The sequence below is a fragment of the Crocuta crocuta genome, unplaced genomic scaffold, assembly GCF_008692635.1.
Source record: "Crocuta crocuta isolate KB4526 unplaced genomic scaffold, BGI_CrCroc_1.0 scaffold562, whole genome shotgun sequence".
NCBI lineage: Eukaryota > Metazoa > Chordata > Mammalia > Carnivora > Hyaenidae > Crocuta > Crocuta crocuta.
The window spans coordinates 847,877-875,175 of NW_027531012.1; the positions used below are offsets into that span (position 1 = coordinate 847,877).

A 27,299-nucleotide genomic window follows, 5' to 3' on the forward strand; every position below is an offset into this window, starting at 1 on the left:
AAAACGAAACCTGTAGTCTTCTGTCTTGGAAGGAAAGATCAGTCACTTGGCAATCTGGTGATGGAGGAAATATGGAGATAGGATTCTAACTGCTCTCTATTCAGACTTTTCAGCAAAATGTTCCTCTTTTCAGGCCAGTTTTAATATGTTTTTCAGAAGTATCAGGTCTTTAATTTTTGAACATTTCCAGAGTTCTGGTGTATAAAATGACTTGTTTTTGTTGACTTCTCTTCTTAGCCAAGTTAGTTTCTATCCATCTATCCTTTTTCTAGCTTTGAAATTTTGTTAAAACCTCATTAGCATTTATTTTTATTTTTAGTCTTCTATCATTTTAGTAGATTTTGAGAGGCAGGGAATATAAATGTACATGTTCATTCTGCCATATTCAACTACAAAACCCCAAATACACTGTACATCAGCAGATTTTGCCACTCTTCTATGTAAATAATCCAGTAATTTTCTACAAGAGGCTACATGATTTGGCCCCTATCTACAACTCTGACCTTATATAGTAACCACTCTTCCTTCTAGAACACTCTGCTCAAGTCACAAAATGTTCTTTTTGCTCCAATCTTAGAGCTTTTGCTCTAATTATTTTGTCTGGAATGCTCTTCCTCCTGTTGGTGCAAAGTTTGTCAGCACACTTACCTTCTTAGAAAAACCTTCTCTAACTACATTAGTCCTCCCAATAAATAATCCAGTTTTATTTTTTCATAGCACCTATCATGATCAGTTAGTTTCCTTGTTTATTTTCTGCCTCACTACCACGTAAGCTTCAAAGGGGGTGCATTTTGTATGTTTTGATGACTTCCAGAGCCCCAGTTCCAAGCAAAATGCCTTTCGAATGGACACTCGCTATATATTTATCGAATGAAATGAGAACCGAACCCTAAAAATAAGGTGTGTGTGATCTTGTACCTTGAGGAATGAACTCGTCTTAGTTTTACTCCATCTGTGGAGCATGGTTTGGATTTTGGAACGTAGTAACATTATAAGCCCTTGATCGATACACAGTGGTAGTCAGGCCTTGGGGTATTATGTCCTAGGACCCGTCGTAGGAATTCATTCTAAAAGTTCTCGGAGCCTCCTGTGCCTAAGAGCCCGAACCCTGGAAAGAGGATACAAAAATGACTACGACTCCCAGAAAACACTGCGACCCAGACTGGCACGGAGCGGAGCATGCTGGGAGCCTTTTCCTTCCTAGGGACAGAGGAAGAGCTTTTTTGAACGTGTGGAAGCGAAAGTATTTTGGAGTCGTCAGTTTTTTTCTTGGTTAACTGTGAACTTCTGGATGTAGGGAGAGCCCGTCTCAGTCTTTGAGGCCGGTGAAGGTAGTCGACGCTGCGCGTGCCCTTTTCTGCCCGAGAACCAAACGGCGTCAGTTGCGGACCCGAAAAGGCTGAAGCCAGGCATACATAGGACAGTGTAGCCGCGGCCGGATCTTCGGGCCGGTAGGAACTAACGGTCCCATCCCTTATTCCCCCGGCCAAAACTTTAACCCACTCAGTGTCTGGGCTGGTTTTGGTTCCTGGACGTTGGCGCCGACTTTTGGGGCACACTCGGCCTTGCCGCATTCGGCCCTTACGGCTTCTCTTATCACCTACTCATCCTGGCACCTGGCACCAGTATTTGAGAGTTCAAGGGTGTCCCTCTGTGTCTAGCCGTGTCCCAGTCCCGGGAAAAGACGTTCGTTCCGCTGGTAGTTTGGGAGAATTTCCTTCTAAAATCGAAGACTATTTTCATTTGTCTGAAGGAAGTAAGAAAAATAAGGACTACGTAGGGGGTTCTTATAAAACTAAATTTGTTTAAATGATGGGAATAGTTTCCTTGTTTTTCTCTTCCTGATTGTTTTTAAATAATCCTTAGCTGAACGAAGGTTGTGACAGTCATTGCTTTTTAAAACTTCCTAACATCACCTTTTGTTGGCATTCAGTAGTTTATTAGTCTATAAAACCCTAAAGTGACTGCTGATTTAGTACAACTCATTTTATAAACTGAACCTCAAAGAGATAAGATGTCTTACCTAAAATTTTGAAACCTGAAATTGTCATCCGGTTCTCTTGACCCTGGAATCGGTGCCCTTTTCTACCGTGGTCACTCTGATTTTATTCTTTGGGTTGAGAGGACAGTCTCTCAAAAGGTTTGGCTAACCATTTTCTGGCTGTGGTGACCTATCTGAGCCAGGGTTTCCTCCAGATAGAATGATCATAATGTACTTAAATTAATTTGATATACCTAAAGTTTTCTAACTGTTCACTGCTATGATTAAGATGTGTTTACTTCCCCTCCCTGTTGTTAACAACTTTGTTTCCGTATTTAGATACATCAGTTGATAAGATTTTTTAAAGTTTTCTCTTAACTGAGTTATCTTACTTGGACAATTTTATTAACATTTTTTTCCCTCTATCTCAGACCACATGTTTTTTGAATTACTTTAAGTATTATGTATTTTAATTGAACTATTACGGCCTTTGTCTTATTGAAACCATAAACTTGAAATACAGTAGTGAAATTTTGGTTCAGATTTGTAAATAAGTTTGTATGTTTGAGGAACAGTTAAGTTCACTGAAAATGTCTTCATCTAAACAATCCAGTTTTAAGTAAATACTGGTTAAAAATCTGTTCCAAATCATTTTTTTTAATGTTTTATTTATTTCTAAGAGAGAGAGACAGCGTGAGCAGGGGAGGGTCAGAGAGAGAGGGAGTCACAGACTGAAACAGGCTCCAGGCTCTGAGCTGGCAGTCAGCACAGAGCCCGACGCGGGGCTCGAACCCACGAACCGCGAGATCATGACCTAAGCAAAAGTCGGACGCTTAACCGACTAAGCCACCCAGGCGCCCCCAAATCATTTTATAAAGTGCATTTTCTTTTTCTTCAGTCTTGCTTTCAAACCTAACATAGAATTATATTTTTTCTAGCTCCCTGATGTACTATGCTTTCTTGTGATATTTGTGGTGAAACAGTAACCTCAGAACCAGACATGAAGGCTCACCTTCTAATTGTTCACATGGAAAATGAAGTTACATGTCCATTTTGCAAGTTGTCAGGCGTGAATTATGATGAAATGTGTTTTCATATTGAAACTGCTCATTTCGAACAGAATGAACTAGAAAGAAGCTTTGCAAGGATCAATACAATACAATATAGAACTTCAGATAACAGGAAGGACAACACCTTACAATGTAGAATGGAAGTTAGTTCTAGTGTCCATTCAGCTTGTGCATCTAATCATCCAAAAATTTCGGCTCAAAGCCTGCCTAATGATGGTACTTTAAAACAGAAAGCCTTTTATTCAGAGAACTTAACTGAATCCAGAAAGTTCCTCAAAAGTAAGGAGAAAGAGTGTGACCTATCCAAAATAAAGGGATCAATTTATGAAACAATGTACAGCCCTCCAGAGTGTCCCTTCTGCGGAAGAATAGAAGATTGTAGTCAAGATATGGAAAATCATGTGAAAACAAAACATGCCAGTCTTTTAGACACTCCATCAGAAGGTAAGATGTTCATTTTATGTAATAAGTAACAGTAGCCCTGGTTTAATATGTGGTGTCCTAAAAGTTGATTTGTAAATCAGATTACTGCAAATGTGTTTTGAAATTCAAGTTTATATTTACAGCATTGTTAATTTGCTATTATTGCAATATAAAAAATACAATTATGGAAAAGAATTTTGATTCAGATAATAAATGTTTCAACCACATTGAAAGTAGTTTTAAAACGTTTCTGAGGAGAAATACACTCAGTCCATTTTCCAAAGGGCATTCTTCTACTTATCACTAGCTCAATGACACCTTGGAGAGCTGTCTTGGACTCTGATATTCTGTGGTTCTGAGTATGACTCTTTTATGATCAGAGAACAAACTCTATGATTTTGGTTCTCTTAAATGTGTTGAAACTTGTTTTATTTCCCAAGATATTGTATATGATCTATCTTGGTACATGTTCCATGGACTCTTAGGAATGAAAAGTATATTCTGCCGCTGTTGGGTTGAGTGTTCTAAATTTGTCAGATCATTTTGTTTGTATTCAGATCTTCTGTATCCTTGCTGATTTCCTGTCTAGCAGTTCAACCAGATTTTGAAAGTGGGCTGTCATGGTTCCCAATTATAATTGTGTATTTGTCTATTTTTTCTTTCAGCTCCGTCAGGTTTTATTTCATGTATTTGGAGGCTCTGCTGTTGATGCTTACAATACATTGAGAATCCTTTTTGCTTACTGTTGAGTTTTAAAGAGTAATTTAGTTATTTTGGATACAACTGCTTTATCAGATATGTGTTTTGCAAAGTTTTTTTTCCCACCCTGGAACTTGTCTTCTCATTCTCTTAACAGTCTTTCCCAGAGCAGAACTTTTCACTTTTAATGAAGTGATTGTGATTTCTTCTTTCATGGATTGTGCTTTTGATGTTGTATCTAAAATCTCATCACCAAACTGAAAGTCACCATTCCTATCTTACCTTCTAGAAGATTTATAGTTTTGAATTTTACATTTAAGTCTGTGTTTCATTTGAGTTAATATTTTAAAAGGTGTAAGGAGAGTGTCTAGATTCATTTTTTTAAATTAATAATTGTTATTTTTTAAAATAGTTTCAGTTTCACAGCAAAAGTAAGTAGAAAGTACATGTATTCACTGTCTGCATATACTTAGATCCTCTTTCACTATCAGTAACTATATCAGGTGACAACATTTGTTATAATCAGTGAACCTACACTGACCCATCATTATCACCTAAAACTCACAGTTTCCATTAAGGTTCCCTCTTGGTGTTATATATTCTACAAGTTTTGATAAATGTGTAATAACAAATACCCACCATTTTAGTTATCATGCAGAGTAGTTTCACTTCCCTAAAAGTCTTCTGTGCATTACCTAGTCATTGTTTCCCTACTCCAAACTCCTGGCAATCACTGATCTTTTTACCGTCTCCATATTTTCACCTTTTTCAGAATGTCATTGGAATCATACAGTATATAGCTTTTTCAGATTAGTTTCTTTTACTTAGTAATATACATTTCAGTTTTCTCTATGTCTTTTCATGGCTGGATAGCTCATTTTCTTTTAGGGATGAATAATACTGCATTGTCTGGATGTACCACAATATATTTATCCTTTCACCTGCTGAGGAACACCTTGGTTATTTGCAGGTTTTGGCAGTTAAAAATAAAGCTGCTATAAACATCCGTGTGCAGGTTTCTGTATGGACAGAAATCTTTGATTCATTTATGTAAATACCAAGGAATGTGATTACCGGATTGTATAATAATAGTGTGTTTAGTTTTAACAAGAAACTGCCAAACTCTGAAAGAGTAGCAACACCATTTTGCATTCCCACCAGCTGTGAATAAGATTTTCCTGTTGTTCCACATTCTCAACAGCATTTGGTATTGTCCGAGTTCCAGATTATGGCCATTCTGGTATTTGTGTTGTGGTATCTTAATTTAATTTTAAGTGCTACTTATTAATATAACATGAATATCTTTTCATATGCTAATTACCGTCCATATATTTTCTTTGGTGAAGTATCTGTGAACGTCTTTGGCCCACATTTTAATCTGGCTTTTGGTTTTCTTATTGCTGATTTTTAAGAGTTCTTTGTATATTTTGGACAACAGATCTTTATTATATGTATCTTTTGCAAATACTTTCTCCCGTTCTGTGGCTTGACTTCCTATTCTCTTTGACATTGTCTTTTGCAGAGCAGAAGTTTTTTTATTTTAATGAAGTCTACCTTATTAATTATATTATACCTTCATTATGCCTTTGATGTTGTCATCGCCATACCCTAAGTCATTTAAGTTTTCTGCTATGTTATCTTCTAGGAATTTCATGGTTTTGCATTTTATGCTTAGGTCTGTGGTCCATTTTCCAGTTAATTTTCATGAAGGATGTAAGATCTGAATCTAGATTCTTTCTCTTTGCATTTTGATGTTTCCATGTTGCAGCATCATTTACTGAAAAGATTTTCTTTGCTCCATAGTTTTGTTTTTGCTTCTTTGGCAAAGATTAGTTGACTAGGTGGGGCGCCTGGGTGGCTTAGTCAGTTAAGCGTCCGACTTTTGCTTCGGGCACCGCGTCGGGCTCTGTGCTGACTGCCAGCTCAGAGCCTGGAGCCTATTTCAGAGTCTGTATCTCCCTCTCTCTCTGACCCTCCCCTGCTCACGCTGTCTCTCTCTGTCTCCTAGAAATAAATAAAAATATTAAAAAAAAAAGATTAGTTGACTAGGCTATTAGTCTATTTCTGGGCTCTCTCCTCTGTTCCATTGATCTGTTTGTTCTTTTTTCAGTACCACAGTGTCTTGATTCTGTAATTTTACAGTAACTCTTGAAGTCAGGTAGTGCCAGTCGTTTAACTTTATTCTTTCTCAATATTGTCTGTGTCTCAATATTGTCTCAATATTGTCTGTGAATATGTAATGTATTCATATACATTTTAGAATCAGTTTGTTGATATCCATAAAATAACTTCTTGGATTTTTTTAGAATTGCATTGAATCTATAGATCAAGTTGGGAAGAATAGACATTATGGCAATATTGAGTCTTCCTAATATGAACAAGAAATATCTTTCAACCTAGTTGTTCTTTGATTTCTGTCATCAGAATTTTGTATTTTTTTCTCATGTGTATCTTGGTTTTTTGTTAGGTTTTTACCTAAGGGTTTTTGTTGTTGTTGTTTTGTTTTGGTTTGGTTTGGTTTGGTTTGTTTTGTATTAATTGGCCTAATCATGTCTTGGTCCATTTCATCCAGCTTACAAATTTATGTCATAGTTCATAATATGACTTTATTCTCTTTTGAATGCACATGGGACATGTAGTGATGCCCCTTTTTTATTTCTGGAGTTAACAATTTGTGTTCTCTTTTTTCTTCTTAGCTGGGCTAGAGGCCTTTTGATTTCATTAGTTTTCTCTATTGATTTTCTGTTTTCTCTTTCATTGATTTCTGCTCTAATTTTTTTTCTTTATTATTTCTTCTGCTTATCTTGGATTTGACTTGTTCTTTTTCTAGTTTCCTAAAGTGGAAACTTAGATGATTTATCTTCTTTTCTGATATATGCATTCATTGTTATAAGTTTCCTTCTAAGCAGCGCTTTTGCTACATTGCACAAATTTTAAGTTGTACTTTCATTTTCATTTTTTTTTAAAGACTACATCTTTGTTTTTAGGTTTATTTATTAGAGAGAGAGAGGGAGAACAAGTGGGGGAGGGGCAGAGAGACAAGGAGAGAGAGAATCCCAAGCAGGCTATGCACTGTCAGCACAGAGCCCAATGCGGGGCTTGAACCCACAAACCATGAGATCATGATCTAGCTGATGTTGGACACTTAACCAACTGAGCCACCCAGGCACCCCTTTAATTTTCATTTAGTTCAGAATTTTAAAATTTACCGTAGGATTTCTTTGATACATTATTTAGGTGTGTGTTTAATTTCCAAGTATTTGGGGATTTTTCAGCTCTTTCTGTTAATTTTTGTTTATTTCCATTTTAGTCTGAGAGAAGATATTGTATGATTTTAATTCTTTAAATTTCTTAAGGTGTAATGGCCTAGATTATGTTTTATGTTCTAGAATGTGGTCTTAGTGAATGTTTTATACGAACTTGAGCAGAAAGTGTATTCTGCTATTGTTGGATGAACTTATGTAGAGATGTCGATTATATCCAGTTGATTGATGGTATATCCTTCTGTATACCTTGGATACTGTATATCCTTCTTATTCCCCCCTTACTAGATTTATCTACTTCTAAAAGAGGAGTGTTTAAAAATTCTCTAACTGTATAACAGTGAATCCATCTGTTTCTTATAGCAGTTCTATTAATTATTGCCTCATGGTTTTTTTTTTTTAAATGTTTATTTATTTTTGAGAGAGACAGAGACAGAGTGCCAGTTGAGGAGGGTGCAGAGAGAGAGGGAGACAAAGAATCCAAAGCAGACTCCAGGCTTCAAGCTGTCAACATAGAGCCCAACGTGGTCTCTAACTCACGAGCTATGAGATCATGACCGAAGCTGAAGTCTGACGCTTAACCAACTGAGCCACCCAGGTGCCCCTTGCATGTATTTTGACACTCTGTTGTTAGGCACATACACATTAAGGATTATTATGTCTTCTTGGAGTACTGAACCCTCTGTCATTATGTAGTGCCCCACTTTATCCTAGATAACATTCCTTGTTCTGAAATCTGCCCTCTCTGAAATTAATAGAGCTACTCCTTTGTTTGTTTGTATTTGTTTTTGATTAGTGTCAGCATGCTGTATCTTCCTCTTTTCTTTCACTTTTAATCTATAAGTGTATTTATATTTAAAGTGGATTTTTTATAGACAACATATAGGTAGGTCTTGTACTTTGTTCCACCCTGACAGTCTATCTTTTAATAGGTATGTTTAGACCAGTGATGTTTAAAGTGATTATTCCTATAGTTGGATTAATATATCTACTATATTTTTTACTGTTTTCTATTTGTTGCCCTTGTTCTTTGCTTCTTTTGTTTTCTACTTTTTTATCTCTATTGGGAAAGACAGTTCATGCATGCAATCTTTCTACCCCTACTTGGCCACATAAGAATGAACCTTGGGCCCAGAACACTTTCTTATCAAGAGATAGAGCCCTCACAGCCTGTGTTTGGAAATATCTTTCCTGTTTCAGGCAACAGTATGTATATAATCTTATTTTGCTTAAGCGTGTGTTTCGTATGGCACCTGCTAGATCTGTCCTCTGTCCTTCATTCTGTGGCACAAGAGAGGTGTGCCCAGACCAGTTGCCCTGTGATGGCTGCTGGAAGGGACCCATGGGCCATTGCAGACTAATGTCTAATACTGAAGGTGATCTTGCTCTTTCTCTTCTCTATGTATTTCTCTATGTTTACTGGGGGTTAAGTGTTCTGTCCAGTGCTTGACTGCTTATTTTCCTTGGTGATTCTGATGTCAAGATGCAGTGTTTAGACTTCTACTTCTGGTAATAGGCAAGAGATGTCACTTGCTCAATTAATACTCTCCTTTCTTAGCATATCAGTTATACTTGTTTTTACTTTTTTTAGTGCTTGGCCTAGATTTTGCAGTATATATTAACAACTAATTTAAGTCTAATTTCAAGTAACACTGTATGACTGTATGAGTACAAGGACCTTATAATAATAAAATATTCCTAATTCTTTCCCCTGTCCCTTGTGTCATTATTGTCATTTATTTCACATAAATGTAAGCACACATATATGTACACACATAATTGAATATGTTGTTGCTATTTTCATTTTGAATAAACATATGTCTTATATCAATTAATGAGAAAAATCACAGTTCTTATTATACCTTCACCTGTGTCTTTTCTGATGCTCTTCCTGTATGGATATCCATGTTTCTGACCAATATCATTTTCCTTCTCTCTGAAAAACTTCTTTTAACATTTTTAGCAAGACAGGTCTACCGGCAATAATTTCCCTCAATTTTTGTTTGTCTAAGAAATTCTTTATTTTTCTTTCACTTTTGATGGATTATTTTGAAGGATATAGAATTTTAGGTTGGTAGGGTTTTGTTTTGTTTTGTTTTTCCTGGAAAATTATTAGTTGAATGGCTTCTGAGAAATTATATGTCTGTCTCTTATTAGTTGAATGGCTTCTGAGAAATTATATGTAATTTTTATCTTTGTTCCTCTATAATTAAGGTGTTTTTCTCCTCTGGCTTCTTTTAGGATTTTTTTTTATCTTTGATTTTCTGAAGTTTGAATATGATATGCCTAGATGTAGTTGTTTTGGCATTTACTATGCTTGGTGTTTTCTGAGCTTCCAAGACCTATGGTTTGATATCTGACATTAATTTGGGGATGTTCTCAGTCATCATTGCTTTAAATAATACTTTTGTTCCTTTCTTTCTCTCCTGGTATTGCCATTTTTTGTATGTTACACCTTTTGCAGTTCTCCCATAGTTTTTGGATATTGTGGAGTATTGGGGGTTTTTTGTTTTAGGGGGTTTTTTTTGGTCTTCTTTTCTTTACGTTTTGGGAAATATCTCTTGTTATATCCTCACACTCAGAGATTCATTCCTCAGCCACGTCTAGCCTAGTAATGAGCCCAAGTGTGTGATCTCTAGCATTTCTTTTTCTTTATGTCACTTTTATTAACTTTTGAATATTTATAGCACTTAAATTATGTTTGCATATGTGTATCAAGGTTAAATTCTTTTTTTTATAAAATACAAGAGCAACCAATTTCATCATCAAGTAAAAGTAAAAACTGTGCTTCTTTTTAAATTAGTCCCAAGTAGCATTTAAGAACTTAGTTGTAGGTTGCAATGTTGACACCAGGGCAAAGCCAACTATAGGGTTGGGTTTGGTTTTGTTTTGGTTTTCTTTTCAGTATCCAGTGCTCCTGAATTAAGTTCTGAAAATGGTCCAATTTTAAGGCAGGGATCTGCTTGGATTCCAGCAGGAGTATGCTTCATGGGTTAGATGCTGCAGGGTGAGGCACATTTTGTGGGACTCATGTTAACTACCTATAGTCATCAGGGTTAAAAAATTCATCATGTCCTTTGTTTTCCATTCCATGGAAATCAGCTCAGTATTGCAAGATACTTCCAATTCCAAATCCTTTCACAAACTGGGATCTTTCTAATGACTTATCTGTGACATTTCCAGTGTAGCTATAATTTTTATAGTTGTGAGTAAACCTTTCCGGCAGGGACATGTTCTCAATTGGCTCATGTACCTGTCCTGTTAGTGAAATGAAATTTATCATCTTATTCTGCAGTTAGAGAATTTTCTCCCCTTCTGTGCCTTGACAATGAGAAACATTTCTCATTATATCCAGTTTTTCATAAACTGTTAGAATCTTTACAGCTCCCACTTCCAGAACCTTTAGTGTATCTTCAGTTCCAAAACAGTACTTGTCTGTGTCCTGGCTGATATCACCCAAGTATTCAATTAATTTCTCTTTTTGAATGAATTTTACCTTGGAAAGAACATCACTAGATAATTCAGTAGCTTTTTTTTCATTTTCACCATGAGAGAATATGTCAACTAATTTTAAATCTTTTGATTGCAGCCTCTAACCAGACATATCAGATTGATTTAGTCCAGTTTTAAAATTGGCTGATCCGGCCGAAATGAGACGAGTCACATCCATTTTGTGGAAATAAATGGAAATAAATCCATTTTGTGCATAGCCGTCTCAGCTACTTTCTAAATACTGTTATTTCACTTCCTTATATGTATGGATTGCTCAGCTCAGCGCTTTCACACTAGGTTCCTCCTCTGTGTCCCATCTCAGGTCTTGGCCTTGCAGAGATACTGCTTCTGTCCTGGGCAAGCTGCAGCTCTCCGCTTGCAGTGCTGCTTGATAAATGCAGTTCTTTGATCTTCTGCTCCCAAGCAGGCAGTATGAGATTCCAAGCTTTATGCTGAATGCTTTATGCTTAACTTCACATCTCACCACTTAGCTTGGAGGGAGGATGCTGAGAATTTAGCCCCTAAAATTCATATCTAGACTGGCCCCTACTTACCATTTTGATTTTCCTTTATACTTTTATTACTTTGACTCCAGATCTGAATGTTTATTATTAATTTTTTCTTTTATTAGAGTGGTAAGAGATGTGTGCTTATGCTCGGTCTTCCATTTTGACCCTTGAAGTAGAAAATAGCTTTAAATCCAACTGCAAAGAGCTTTGACTTACTTAATAAGGTTAGTGGGCAGTGGACAGTCTTTGACTTAGGGTGAAAAATCTAAAAGTTTTAAAAATAAAACCAACAGAATTATATCTCTAAAACAGACCATGATCAGCCACTGTATGACTGTCCTATGTGTGGGCTCATCTGTACAAATTACCATATTCTCCAGGAACATGTTGACTTACATTTGGAAGAAAGCAGCTTTGGACAAGGTATGTTGAAATATTTCAAAATAAGAATCTCATGATTTAATTTCTACTTCCTACAATATATCTAATCTTTGGAGTAGTGATAAAGAGGAAAAAAAGTATGTTGTTAAAAAAAATTTGCCCTTTTAAAGAATTCTAATCTAATGTAGCTTCAACTTTTTAGAAGTTTTTGCACAGACAGGTTGTATAGGATGACCAACAACTAAACTCGCGGTGTGTACCCCAGAGTTTTGCCCCAGAACACCAATATTGAGAAAACATTGAGATATGGTACAATCTAAAAAATCTATTTGATGAAGTTGAGCCATCCTGTCAGCAGCTCCAAATTAGTTTAACATCTGGTCAACAAATGTTGATGAACTAGGAAGCTGTCATATGGCACATAAAATGTAAAAAATATATATGAACTATATGACTTAAATCAAGTTCATTTCCAATTTGCCTAGTTTTTTATTACCATTTATTAGTTTTGTAAGTGACTGTATACAAAGTAGACCGTGAGAAAAACCAGTTGTGTCCTATTGGATTTTAGTTTAAGTTACATTGCTATCTCCTGTCACTTCAGGGGTCTTCAGTGTCCATTATTGATCTTAATATCAGTCAGTGATTTTCATGACAACATTTCCTTGCTCACCCAGCCTAATCCCCAAATGAGAATTACTGGAGCAAAGATGAACAGCCCTCTATTCCAGTAGTTCTCTCCTCACTACAGTGGGAAAATAACTCTCTGAGGCTGTATGCCTACTAATTCTTATTCTGTTTATGATAGGCTTTGTATGGGTACATAAATTATTCCGTGAGCCTATAGTGGATAATGAAAAGTATGGCCTGAGTGAATCACTGTAGATAGCATCAGAAGTACACTAAAAATCAGTTATAAATTGCTTGTCTCCAGCAGTGAAAGTGGGGGCCAAATAACCAAATAGGAAGATATAATAGAGGCTGAGAGATTTGAAAGGAAAGAAAGAATATTCAAATACATAATTAAACTATCAAATTGGAGGTCAGGGAAACAAGATGCTGGCCAGAAGCCACTGTCTAATGGATCTTTGGGATATTGGCTAGAGAAGAAACAGGGCAAGATGTTGCAAAGTTGTACTATTTGTTTGAGACCAGACTGTAATTAAGGCGCACGTTGCAAACATAATTTTATGTTCTTCATTATTTCCTTTTCTCCCCTTAGTTTATTTTAAAAGCCAATCTGCCTTATTTGTGTTAGTAAAGAATACCAATGAAGAGTATTACTTTAAGTTCTGGTTTCCTTTCTAAATAATACCTAACTTCCTAAGGTTCTTATGAGGATCAAATGAGATAATTAATGAAAAATACTTGTCACAGCCTAACTACTCAGTGAATAGTAGGGATTTAAATGGAGGTTCTACCCTTACGGAAGCTGTTCAAGTTCTGCTAGGAATAGTGTTTTCATGACATCATAGTCCTGAATAAATATCAAAATAATAGCATATATTCCGTCTTAAAAATATGAATTAACACCTAATAAGTAAGATTTATATTCAGTAGTTATTTTATTCTAAACATTCTAAACATCTAAACATTAAAAATATCTAATAGGCATCGATAGAGTCCAGTGTTCTAGAGATCTGGAATTGGCTCACCAGCTTCAACAAGAAGAAGACAGAAAGAGGAGATCTGAAGAATCACAACAAGAAATGGGAGAATTTCAGAAGCTGCAGGTACAAAGATTAAATAACAATGATAATATTTTGCTTTGGTGGAATTTTTTTTAAACATGCTATCCAGACTGCAGCCTATTAATTTGTCCTTGTTGATATACAGAATACTTTTTTTAAAAAATATTTATTTATTTTGAGAGAGCAAGAAAGCATGAGCAGAGGAGGGGCAGAGAGAGGGGGAGAGAGAATCCCAAGTAGGCTTCACATTGTCAGCACAGAGCCAGACCCGAGGCTTGATCCCACGAAGCATGAGATCATGACCTGAGCCGAAATCAAGAGTCGGATGCTTAACTGACTGAGCCACCCAGGCACCCCTGAAATACTTTTTTTACATATACATTTTACAATTCATAACAGGCACCACTTTTAAGTACTTACTCTGGTCATGTACTGAGATAAGCACATCATATATAGTATCTGAAAATCTTTGCAACAACTCTATAAGTGACAGCTGAAGAAATGGAGAAAGAGTGCTTACAGGCACTTAAAAAGAGCAATTTTTAATGGAAAATGCATTTTTAATGATATTTGACTTTATTTTAGGTTGGTGGTGGCGTCTGCTGAACTAAACTGGCAGCAGCTATATATATGTGTGTATATATGTGTTTTTTGTTTTTTAATGTAGTCTTCATGCCCAGTTTGGGGCTTGAACTCACTCTGAGATCAAGAGTCTTATGCTCTACTGAGCCTTCGAGGCACTCTGAATGAGTTTAAATTTTTAATAGATTTTTCTACATTTTTCAATCCTAATTTGCTGCAGACTATGGCTAGAAGGAAATGGCAAGATGATGCAAAGTTGTACTAAATGTTTCAGACCAAACTATAATTAAGGGGCACTTTGCAAACATACTTTTATACTCTTTATTATTTCCTTTTCACCCCTCAGTTTATTTATGATGCTACCTGTGCTAATAGTTTTCAGAGTTCTCAGTGTTCTTTTTCCATGTGCTGATAGGATTATGTATAAATAAAAAAGTATTTATGATTGGATAGGTTTAAAGTATTCAATTAAACAGGTTTGTATACTTCAAGATTTCTCAAACCTTTAATATACTAATGTGCATTGTACATATCATAATTTTCATAGATCTACTTGGCTGCTGAGTTTTTCTTCTCAGATACTTCACATGTGACTGTGTAATTCTCGCTTTGGAATATCTAATTTAGGCTACTTTTCTCCTTGGTGATTCATTTATTTGCAAAACATTTTTCCACCAGTATTCAGAGGAGGAAAAAAGGTTGGCTTTTCCTAAGTTTTCTTTACCTTACATAACTTTTAACATTATCAATACACAAGATTTCCAGTATTTAAGGGAGTTTGTTATGTAATTTTTCAAGTTATTTAGATTTCAAAATTTTTTCCACAGAGGCTATGTTAGACATTTGAGATTATCCAGCATGGGGGAAAAAAAAACAAAACCAGTTCACTTACTATGTAGAATTATTGCCTGAATGAAGTATGGATTAAATAGGCCTTCATAAGCTAGCCTGGGAATCAAATAACAAGTACTGACAAGGTTTCTTAAATGAATCAGTGCTGTGTTCAGACTCATCTGCCTTTTTTGGTATGTTTAGTAGGAAGACAGGAGTCTCTACTTTCCCTACTACAAGGAAAGCAAATCTCTCACTATGGTGGTGGTTTATAGAGAAAGGCTGTCATTAACTCAGGGATTTGTGTGTGTATGTGTGTGATTCGTCTTTAATAAAAATCATTAAGTTGATTTATATAAAAGCCTGTGAACCAGAATGTTTCAAAATACATTCCCAAATCAAATTGTAGTAAGTTTCCATCCTCATTGAGGTAAAGAGACATAAAAATTAAGTCATTCATTTTTATGTTTGATAGAGACAATATGGTTTAGATAATTCTGGAGGATACAAACAACAGCAACTACATAATATGGAGATAGAAGTCAATAGGGGAAGAATGCATCCATCTGAATTTCATAGAAGAAAAGCTGATATGATGGAATCACTAGCTATTGGCATTGATGATGGAAAAACAAAAACTTCTGGTGAGTACTTAAACATCAAAGCCATTATTTTACTATTTCATACATCAGTAAAGTAATAATAAGAAATATTTGAATTTTGCTTAATTTTTATAAGGCAGTTTATATACTTTTAGGTGAAACTGTTCAAATAATTATTTTAAATGTGTCTTTTTTAAACTTCTATTTTTATGACAAATAATTCACTTAAAAATAATTTACATATAAGTATCTGTTCCATGCTGCAATATTTAGTAATCAATTATATAGCATTTTAATTGTTCTTTTTCTTGATTGTAAGTCTTTTAAAGTTTCTTGGAAACCATTATATATATTTCTATCTTTTGTATGCTAGGCACAACTACAACACTTGGTTCATTTAATTGTTTTGATTTATTGATTCTTATCTTGCTAAGGACAAAACCCATTTCCCCATAGGATACCCTCATTCAAGTGAAAAGAATTCAGTGATTGCCTTTTTGGTGCCACATACTGTATGAGAAAGTATGGGCTACCCAATCAAGACCTTCCTGCCCATAAGCTTCACAGAATCTGTAGAGTAAATACAATATACACAAAGAACTACAGTGTTCTGCCATGACAGAATATGGCTAGTCCCTAGGAGGCACAGAAGATAAATGTGGTGAGGGTTCAGAGAAAGAGGACCTTTTTGTTTGGGTTTGGAATGAGGAAAGCAGTCTATAAAGACATGAGCATTTGATCCTTGGAGTATTGGTAGGGTTTCAAAATGCCCTCTAGGGTATTTTACTATTACAGGATTGCAGGAGGGAAGGGACACAGTCAGATACCCTGTCCTAACGCCTTGTTTATCCATATTGTAGCACTTACTATAATAGTCCGAGTCCATGAGATTTCAAGGAATATTGTCATTCATATATATATATATATATATAGTAATTTTTTCACTTAGCATAGTGCTTGGCATATAGAAGGTGCTTATCAAATATTATAATTGAATGGAAATTCCATGGGCAAAATGTTTAATGTGTTCAGTTAGGCCACAGCCAAAGTTATGTCAAGAAGAATGGATTGAAACAAGATAAGTTAGAAGATAGCTTGCTGTGGGGCTTCGTATACCATGGATTATAACCATTCTGTAGGTAATAGGAAGTTATTGAAGTTTTTAAATTGGGAGCAAATTGATTAGGACTGAGCTTCAGAGGGAGTAATGTCCAATAGTATGTATAATAATAGACAATAATACCATTCTTTCAATAGTTACTTTTATGTGGTAGGCCTGGTAGGTACAGAAATGAAAGGTACCTGGTAGGTACATTCAGTTCAATGTAGTTAGTAGTATGCTAGTGTTAGGAAACTTGTATAGTAGTAACAAGAAAGACATGAACTAAGGTTATAACAGTAAACAGATAAAGAAAATGGAATTGACAGGATTTAGATGGGACCCTTGAGGAAGAGACTGATACTAGAAATATATGAGACAGCCATAGAAAAAGTTAGCTTATACATCTAAATCTTCTAAATCTCTTTTCTATGTGCTTCAGGAATTATTGAAGCACTTTATAGATACTATCAGAATGCTGCCACAGAGGTGAGGCGTGTGTGGCTTTCTACAGACGTGGATCACTTTCATTCATCTTTTGGTGACAGAGGTTGGGGTTGTGGTTACAGAAATTTCCAAATGCTACTTTCATCATTACTGCGAAATGATGCTTATGATGATTGCTTGAAAGGTAGGTGAAATGCAATACTCTGAACTTGTCAGCTGATAGGATAACATACAGTTGACCTTTGAAAATGAGTTTGAACTTCATAGGTGCATTTATACAGGATTTTTTACAATGCAGTATTGTAAATGTATTTTCTTATGATTTCCTTTTCTCTAGCTTAATTTTATTGTAAGAATACTGTATGTAATATGTATAACATATAAAATATGTGTTAATTGACTGTTAGGTGTATGTTTATTCATAAGGCTTCCAGTCACCAGTAGGCTCTTCGTAGTGAAGTTTTTGACCAGCAAAACCTTTATGCAGATTTTTGACTGTGCAGTGCCCCAACCCGTGTGTTGTTCAAGGATCAACTACATATATAATATGGAATGAGTTAATAAATAGTGTGCATAATTAATAGCTTCAATGAGGAAGTATTTTAGTGGATGTTTACATTAAAAACCTGAATTTGTGTTGAAGAAAGAAAAAATGTTACAATAGAAAATGCCAAGAATGATTGTCTTAAAAGCTGTGTTGTAGGTCCTTTGGAGTATATGGTGTACTGCTAAATGATAATTTCAGTACTTTGGTAACTGTCACGTAACGTATTTGCTTGTATAATTTTAGGTATGTCAATTCCTTGCATTCCAAAAATCCAGTCTATGATTGAAGATGCGTGGAAGGAAGGTTTTGATCCTCAGGGTGCCTCTCAACTTAATAACAGGTTACAGGGAACAAAGGCCTGGATCGGAGCATGTGAAGTGTATACACTTCTGACCTCCCTAAGGGTAAAGTATGTACCTGAAAGTCCAAGTTAAGGTCATTGTCATATCTGGGAGGTTTTCTTTGTTGTTTTTTTTTGTTTATCAAAGAGACCGTTAAAAAATAAAATTTAAGTGGCACTGAGACACTTATACTGAAAACCAGCAGTTCAATCCCTATCTCATGTTTCTTTCTGTTCTCAAGTCCTGTTTCTCAGAGGCAGCTGTTCTACTGTTTCTAAATAATATGCTCTCAGGGCTGTTTTGTTTTGTTCTGTTTTATCAGTTTTAGATGTTGTCTGCTGCATTTCCCTCACATTTCCTACCTGTGTTCACCCTCAATTTTTGAAATTTGGTTAAATTTCACTTTTTATTAAAGTCAGAGTTTACATCATGACGGTATTAATATTATTCATTGCCAATTTTATTTCCTTTCCTGAAAAGCTTTTAAAAAATTTACTTGAATTAAGGATTGCCTTTTCTTTTCCCTTTTACTACTTGACTGCATCACTGTCTCAAGCTTTTCTAAACAGTCCATTTACATAATCTGAGGCTTTCCTATTCCTGAACACCTCCTCCTTGAAGCTCTCTATTGTCTTTGCTCTAGTCTGGATTATTTGCCTCCTAGATCCTCTTCAAAGCTACAGTCATCTAGCATTTCTTCATTATTTTCTTGAGGTGGAGTCTGGATTTTTTTTTTTCTGGATTCCATGTCTGTCTGTTTTTGGATTACTCTTCTGCTTAAACACATCTTTCATTAGCTTCCTAAGAAAAGATACCTAGTCCTTATTACTTAAATGATAATTTTGGTGGCTATATTCTTCTAAATTCAAAGTTATTTTCAGATCAAATTAAGTTTTTACTCTGGTGACTTCTAGCAATCAGTATTACTTTTGAGAAGGTAAGATGTCGTCTGATTTTCATTTCTTTTGTGTATAACCTATTTATTTTCTCTAGAAGTTTTTTTGCATCATTTCTTAGTCCTGCTATTACTGAAATTTCACTGTGAATGTGAGGCTTCGATTCCTTATATTGGGCATTTGTTTTTCCTTCTGAATCTGGAGTTGTGAGTTGTAAGATCTCAGTGTAGTGGTTTAGAGCTTGGTCTTTGGAGTCTGACTGCCTGCAATTGATTCTAGCTTTCCTGCTTATTAGCTACATTACTTAGTTTGTCTATAGCCTTGTGCCACCATTGATAAAAAGAACGTGTAAAAGTAACTGCCTCATAGAGTTGTAGTAATATTAAATGAGGTCATAAAGTCCTTAGAACTGTCATTGGCATGTACTAAGAGCTCAGAAGTTGACTGTTGTTTGATAATTATGATCCCTCCATGGCCAGTGAACTTCAATTTTAAGTTTATTGGTCATGTCTCATTTTTTCATCTTTGTTTTTGTCTTACTGTCTAGATTTATCAACTTTATCTCCCAACTATTCTATTGAAATTTGTATCTTAGCAATCATGTTTTTAATTTTAGGGGTAATTTCAGAGCATCATAGTCTTATGTTGCAAAAAATTTTTTTCCAACATTTTGTTTCTTTCTAGTCCTTGCACTTTGTACTTTCTCCTGTATTAATTTGTTTACATGACTAATTTAGCCATTTGCATTTTGAGGTCTTTCTTCTAACTTTTATAAATCCTTAGTTGTCCATTCCTAGAGTGAGGAATGAGGCACTAAAAAGATCCTGTAGGATTGCATGGAGCTTGCAGATAAGCAGACTTCATTTATAGACTATTAGGTAGAAGCTTGCTGTTGGGTTGTGGAACTCTCAAATTTCAATATAGGAAGAGATCTCTTCTCAGTGGCCATTCAGAGAAGAAGAGTTCTCACTCTCCTGCCTTGAGCTCCTACATTGATGGAGGGGGTGGTTAAGGAGCTATGTGCCTTCTTTATACAAACTTTCAATTCATTTTACATTTATAGCCGCATTACTGTCCCCAATACCTAGTGCCTCTAAGCTTCTAGACTCTCTGGGATTTTAAGACAATTGTCTGTTTCTTTGCATTCACTTTTATGTTTCTTTTTCTGCTTTTCATTTTCCAAAAATGTAGGGCAATTTTGTCTCCATTCTCTTTGTCTTTGGGTGTTTGAATCATTTACTCTTTCAGTATTTTGTTGTTGGGCTTTCAAGAGGGAACAGAGATAGATGCTTGTGATCATCTTTAATGGAAAGTCTGCCATTAAGCTTCATGGTTCTGTGTTTTCTTTTATACTTGTTTTACATCATTTCTACCATATTAATTGATTAGATTAAGCAGTAAAACTATTTCTTTACTTTTAAATAGGAAAACTGTATAATGCCTTTCTTGAATTATTAAAATCAAAAGGACTGTTTTAATCCTCTAAATTTATTTATTTTTCTCTTTTTCTTCTTGTCAATCTGTTCACACTTTAAGGTTATATATATTATGTCACGTACTGTTTTTAAATCATGTTTAAGGAAAGGAGAATTTCTGTCTAAAATACCTGATATTTCCAACTTTTTTCTTGGTGCCTAAAATAGTTTTCATCTTTGAGTAAAGCCTTTTCAATTCTCTTTGAATTTGTTTACTGCTTGTTTAAATGTCTTCCTTTTGCTGTTTATGGATTATATTCTATAGGGTACTGTTCAAATTCTGAATCTAAACATGCAGTCAGTTTTCTAACCCAAAACCTATTTTTTAACAGTATCCAGAAGTTCATTTCACATTTGAAACTCAGTAGTAATCAGTTGTTAAGTTATCAACACTAAACTTGCTGAGGCTAAAGATAGCAACCATTACCGTTTTGGTGTATTCAGAAATTTTATAGTGAGAAACAAGGACAGGATATCCGTGCTGTACTTTAAAATGACAGTAAAGCTTGTAATTGCTTTTGGTTATACCTGCCCTTTTAAAAATAGTTGCTGAGAAGTGTCATCAGTGCTTCTGGTTAAATAGGGGATGGGTGGGTGTACAGATGGGAGCACATACAGGGTTTCTCTAAGATCTTTGCAGGTATTCTTTTCTTGTCCATTATTGGAATTTGTGAGAGCCAGCAGGAAAAATGTTCAGGATCTTTTTGATGGATGTAAATGGCTACCACGGAATTAAAATTAGAAGTCAGCTTCTAATTGATCATCAGGTTTTGGGACTTTAGAAAGAAAGTTGTGTGTCAGGTTATATGAAGATGACTTTTAAAAACCAAATATGGTCCTTATTTTACTATTCATGGAAATTTATATGTTAGAAAAGGTTTGTTACTTTTAGATCAGTCATCAGCCTTATTTTGAAGTTCCTTAAATTATTCATAAAATGACAATAAAATTTATATTTATTTTCTTCTTAGGAAAATGCTGAGATCAGATTAGTTCTGAATTAAAACTTTTTTTTTTTTTACAAATAGTTTATTGTCAAATTAGTTTCCACATAACACCCAGTGCCCACAAGTGCCCTCCTCCATGCCCATCCCCCCCCTCCCCTCCACATCCATCAGTCCTCAGTTTTTGTCAGCTGAATTAAAACTTTTTTGCATTTGATAACTCCATTGATGAAAATCTTTTAAAAATATTCTCCAAATAATCCATTTTGTCATTTTTTTATAGGTGCCACATTGTTGATTTTCATAAGTCAACTGGCCCTTTGGGTACACATCCTCGTTTATTTGAATGGATATTGAACTATTATTCTTCAGAGAGAGAAGGGAGTCCAAAAGTAATGTGCACATCTAAACCACCTATCTATCTTCAGCATCAAGGTTGGTATAGCTCATAGATAATAAGTGTAACTTATAAGACAGTACCTTTATAGGACAACTAGTTGGCTCTTGCTTTAGGACAGGTTAAGATTCAGATGGGGAAGAGGGGAGTATTGTGACCTTAGTCTGACTTTCAGAGCTACATTGTCATTAAAGTACCTTCCTAGGTAACCAAGGGTGCTATCCCCCTGGCATATTCAGGGCTGCCTGTTTCACTCTTCCTTTCTTGTTCATCCCTTACTTTTTTAGGTCTTCACCTGTTTCACTTCAGTGAGGCCTTCCCTGATCACCTTGTATTTAAAATTCCATCTTATCTCAAATTCTCACCACTGGCATTTTCTGTGTTTCTCCCCTGCTTTATTTTTTTTTTTATCTGACACAATATATGCTTACCTGCTTACCTTGTTTATAGGGTATTTCCTCATTTTAGAATTTAAACTCAACCAAGGCCAGAATGTTGTTCTGTTTGCTTCTGTAAAGCTAACTGCCTAGAATAGTGCCTAGCACATGGATACTTGATAAATTTCGTTGAATGGATGATTTGAATCAACAGAAATAGGAAAAGTAAATGTTGAGGATTTCATCATTTAGGAATAAAAGCTATAAAGATCGAACCTTCCCCATCGAAATTCTAGTATAAGTTTATTTTTGTTAACCTTTTGGAATTATGAGAGGTTTTGTTCTATGATAGGTCATTTTGAAATGCTTTCATCTGAGATAATTTGAATAAGAAGAATCAAGCAATTAGGAAAGAAAAACTAAAGTATATGGCCTTGTGCCACAATTGACACAGACATAGACACAGTAGAAAGAAAATTTTTTGTAATGAAGCCTTTAGAAAACAAAAGTTGAACTAAAGAAAACTGAAGGTTAGGAAATAGAACTAAAACTATTTTGTCTTCAAGGTGAGAGAGCTCAAAAACCTATATGTCAGAGGGACTGGCAGTATTTATATTCAAAACACACGTGTGCACACACTATATACAGAGAGCATATAATATACTGTGTGTATATGTACTGACTTATGTCTATACATACAGAAATAGTTATCACACACACATACACACATATATATCTATAGCTGTTATTTTATTTTTTGGTAGGTCATAGTCGAACAGTTGTTGGAATTGAAGAAAGAAAAAACCGAACATTATGTTTACTAATATTTGATCCTGGATGTCCTTCTCGAGAAATGCAGAAACTGTTAAAGCAAGACATGGAGGCTAGTAATCTCAAGCAACTTCGGAAATTTGTAGGAAATTTGAAACATAAGCAATACCAGATAGTGGCAGTAGAGGGTGTTCTTTCTTCAGAGGAGAAAGTTGTAAGTATCTCCACATGTGAAACTTGAACATGTTAAACTTACGGGAATGTAAAATTTTTAGTTAAAATCAGTGTTATCCCTTTGTATCTCATTCTGCATTACTAAGTTGGCAAAGACATATTGGTTTTGTATCATTTAATTTCTGGAGGGGACATCTTTAAATTTCAAATGCTACCTAATATCCTTTTTTTTTTTTTTTTTTTTTTGAGAGAGAGAGAGGATGCAAGTGAGTGAGGGACAGAGAGAGAGAGAGAATCCCACGATGGGCAAAGAGGTGTAGAGAGAGAGAGAAACGGGACTCACCCTGAAGCGGGGCTCGTGCTCACCCAATGTGGGACTCAAATTCACAAACTGTAAGATCATGACCTGAGCCAAAGTCAGATGCTTAACTGACTGATCCACCCAGGTGCCCTGCCTAATGACTTTCAAATACTTTACTCAGAGCTTCATAAAAATATTTAACAGTATAATATATAAGTTAATTGTTAATGTTGGGTAAGTAATGAAAATGGCAATATACACGGTCTAAGAAAACCTAATTTACTCCAAGGAGACCTAATGCACATTGGTCTTATAATTATTATTTATTAAATGTGATTCTTGTGATTCTTCAGGCTCTGTTTCACGCACTTGGGCTTACTGGATATACACAGTTCTAGAATTTAACTTCAGAACAGTTGCCTCTTTATCCCTTACAGTTAAGTGACGAATGGTACATTTTAGAAGAATTTCTAGGGATTAAAAACCCTCCTCTACTTGGTATAACCTGAAGCTATGTTGTGGCATATCAGGTCTAGAAAATAGACAGTTCCCAGAATCTTAAAAGAAAAAAAGATGTTCCTGTAGAGTACTCCACATGGATTTGTTTCCCTTTGAGGAGAAAAGAGAGGACTAGAGAGGAGCATTTATGAAGAGTAACAGGATTATGGGAGGAAGGACTGAAATTGCTTGAAATGAGAGAGAGAACTAGAGCAATCTTTTCAGCCTCACAACTTGGGATATAAAGGCTAAGATTGTTTTAAGAGGTCTTCAGTTTAATCATGATATCTTAAAGGTTTCTTTGCAGTGACTTAAATGCCAAAATTGCATTCATTTTTTTCACCCTATCATTAACTTGGCTGCATAAAGTTAGAGATTAATTTTATTTATTTACTTAATTATTTTCGACTTTTTAAAAACTTTATTTTTATCTTAATTCCAGGATAGTTAACATACAGTGTTCTATTAGGTTCAGGTGTACAATAAAGTGATAAAACATTCTATACATTACTCAGTGCCCATCAGGATGAGTGTACTCTTAATCCCCATCATGTATCCCACCGACCTCCCCTCTGGTAACCATCTGTTTGTTCTCTGTACTTAAGAGTTTGTTTTGATTAATTTTAATCATTACAAAGTCCCAAAATGCTTGTTAATCAATATACAGGTAACTTTTGAGAGCATAGGTGATGTTAAATATTATCATGGAACCTGGCTGAACACTTTAGTTAGCTGTAGCTATTAAGTCTCTGGTTTGAAAACTGAGACAGTAGTAATATTAGAATACTAAAAAATGTATTTGCTACTGTTCCTTTTTTTTTTTTTTTTTTTTGAGTCATGGTGAGTAGCTGTGTCTTTAACCAAAAGAATTAGAACTTGGCTGACTATTGTGCAATAGTGCCAGATAGAGAAGAAATGATAATATGATTATAATCTTAATTTTAATAAAAGTAACACTTTATAATGCTTACTTTTACACCAGGCACCATCATAAGCACTTTATACATGTATTAACTAATATCTATACAACTGCTCTATAGAGTAGTCACTATTATTCCCATTTTATAAATGAGGATGTTTACATTCAGAAAAGTCATTATATTTCTAAAGCCATACAGCTGCTAAGTAGCAAGAGAGGTTACATCCAGAGTCCTGCCCTATATTGCTTCTTCTCTGAGGATACAAAGTCTCATTTCATGTTTGCTAATTAAGCTTATGTGTGAACAATTCACGTTTATTATTGAAAACATAGGATAGTATTTTTGAAAAATAAAAAAATCAGTTTACATTGTTTTTGTGTATTGTTTCAACCCTATGTTTTTGTTTCTTCCTTTTTTTTTTAAATCACTGTCTTACAGTTATTCTGTTATTTTTAATAGTGCTTTTAGACCTTTTAGGAATTCAGCAAATACTGATGTACTGATTGATCTGGATATCACCAGATAGAAATGTGGAGCTTTAAATAAGGGCACATTAATGACTTTACTTTTATTTCATGGTTTGTTTTTGTTTTTGTTTTTTTAGAGCTCACTTTAAAATGTCTTTTTAAGTGTCCTTTAAAATGTTACCTCCTAAGTGGTAACTCTTATTTTAATTGTAGAAATTTTAGAACAAATTTAGCATTTTAACATATCCCAAAGTGTACACATTTGTATCTGAATTTTATGTTTTGTTCTTCATAGAGTTTAATTGATTATAATATTGTAAAAGTTACATTACATATATTATTTAAATATAATATTGTAATATTATATTACATATATTATTATAATATTACTATGTAATAATCATGCCGCTCTTATTCAAGGAGAGGAATCAGGTTTCAAAAAAATTTTTTAAATCTTGGAAGCTGTCTTATAATTACCTTAATACATTTCTGCCATATTTTGAGTATCTAATAATTCCACACTACTGTAGATGTTGGTGTACTTGTTTAGGTGAAAGCATTTAAGTTAGAAAATAACTCATTGAAATGCAGTTCAGTAATGCATACAAATCTATCTAAATGCCATGTTACTCAATTCTTTTCATATTTTGATACATTGTAATTAAATTACATTACTGGATTCTTTGTTTTCTGTTGTCCATTGTGTAATCCTTGCACTCTTAACTGATTTAACTTTAAATTAGCTGAGTAAATTATCCTTGGTTTGTAACTCAAGTTCTGAAAATGGAACACGTTTAAAAGTTTTTTAAAATGATATTTTAAGGCTATAATGAAAGAGATATTTTCTTTATCTGTTGATACATGTCCCTTTCTGTGAGCCAGCATTTTTACTTTTGACTCATTATTCCTTAAAACAGTGACATTTTCCATTACTTTCTGTTTTGTCTTCATCTGGTATTTTTGTTTAATTTCTTTTTTTGGCTTGGCTTTAAAAATATTTATTCCTAATCACCTAAGTTTGAAGTTGTATGTTTTCTTAAGGAATTTTCATTTTCTTGAAAAAATTTCCAGATTTTATTTTTTTGTTAGATGATTAACATATATTAATAATATATATAATATATATAACATAATATATATAATATATGATTGATATATATTCTAAACTTATTGCTTAAAATTAACAATTTTTTATATTTCTTTTCAAGGCCAGGAGACAAGCTTCTCAAGTCTTTACAGCCGAGAAGATCCCTTGAAATTAAGCATGTCAGTGATTATGGAATTTTACCTTATTTCCAAATTGAGATATTATACTCCCTAATACAACTTATGAATCTGAATTCTCTAAATACTCAACTTGGAATTTAATTTCTAAAATGTCTAAATCATACCTCGAGTACCTCATTGTTTAGTAATTATTTCAATAAACTATTTTCTTTGCAGTATGAGTTCTATATTTCCTCTCTTATCCATGTTTTAGAAACTGGTTTTGTATGATAGTCATATGTAATATTTATTGAGTCCTTAGTGGTGTTACGTATTCTTAGTGTGTTCCATGTATTAATTAGTTTAATCTTCAAAATAGTTCTGTGAGATAAATTCTGTTAGTCCTGTGAAGAAGCTGAATCTCTGTAAGATTAGTAATTTGCCCAAAAAAATGATTGTAATCCAGGGTGTGAACCCAGGCTTTCTCATTTCCAAGCTCAAGCTCTTTCCATTAAAGCATCTGGCTTTCTTCTCTTGTAAAACATATATAATGAAATCCCCTGCTCATCACTTAGAAATAACCTTATTATTTAACAGAGGGATTTGCTTTTGTTGAATGTTTATACTCTTACCCATACAGCTGTGAATTGGAATCTTGTGTTTCATGTGTCCTGGAGGAAAGAAACTTTCAGATTTATGTTGGATGTATCAAGTAAAGTTACAAGCAGGAATCCTATTGCAGCCAATTTGAGCAGAAGGGAATTCACTGAAAGATTGTTAAGAGCTCAGAGAATACACAGGTAACTAAGAAACTGCTGGAACAAAGGCAGTTCTAGAGGCTAGATTTACAGCAGAACAATCAAGCTAGGAACCCAGGTAGAATGTCTCTGCTCAAACTTTAGTTTCTAGAGAGGG

At 34.6% G+C, this 27,299-nt stretch overlaps 1 protein-coding gene and 1 pseudogene across 1 annotated transcript; one reads left to right on the forward strand and one right to left on the reverse strand.

Annotated features, from left to right (window-relative positions):
• Positions 1–1,214: 1,214 nt before the first annotated feature.
• Positions 1,215–26,623, forward strand: ZUP1 (zinc finger containing ubiquitin peptidase 1). The gene is made up of 10 exons (XM_077770855.1): positions 1,215–1,451; positions 2,920–3,495; positions 11,750–11,860; positions 13,430–13,551; positions 15,398–15,566; positions 17,066–17,254; positions 17,861–18,026; positions 21,557–21,708; positions 22,812–23,032; positions 26,387–26,623. The coding sequence occupies exons 2-10, from the start codon at positions 2,934–2,936 to the stop codon at positions 26,432–26,434; spliced, it is 1,740 nt and encodes a 579-aa protein (XP_077626981.1). The 5' UTR covers positions 1,215–1,451; positions 2,920–2,933; the 3' UTR covers positions 26,435–26,623.
• On the reverse strand, positions 10,474–11,144 carry LOC144237185 (eukaryotic peptide chain release factor subunit 1 pseudogene; annotated as a pseudogene).
• Positions 26,624–27,299: the final 676 nt, after the last annotated feature.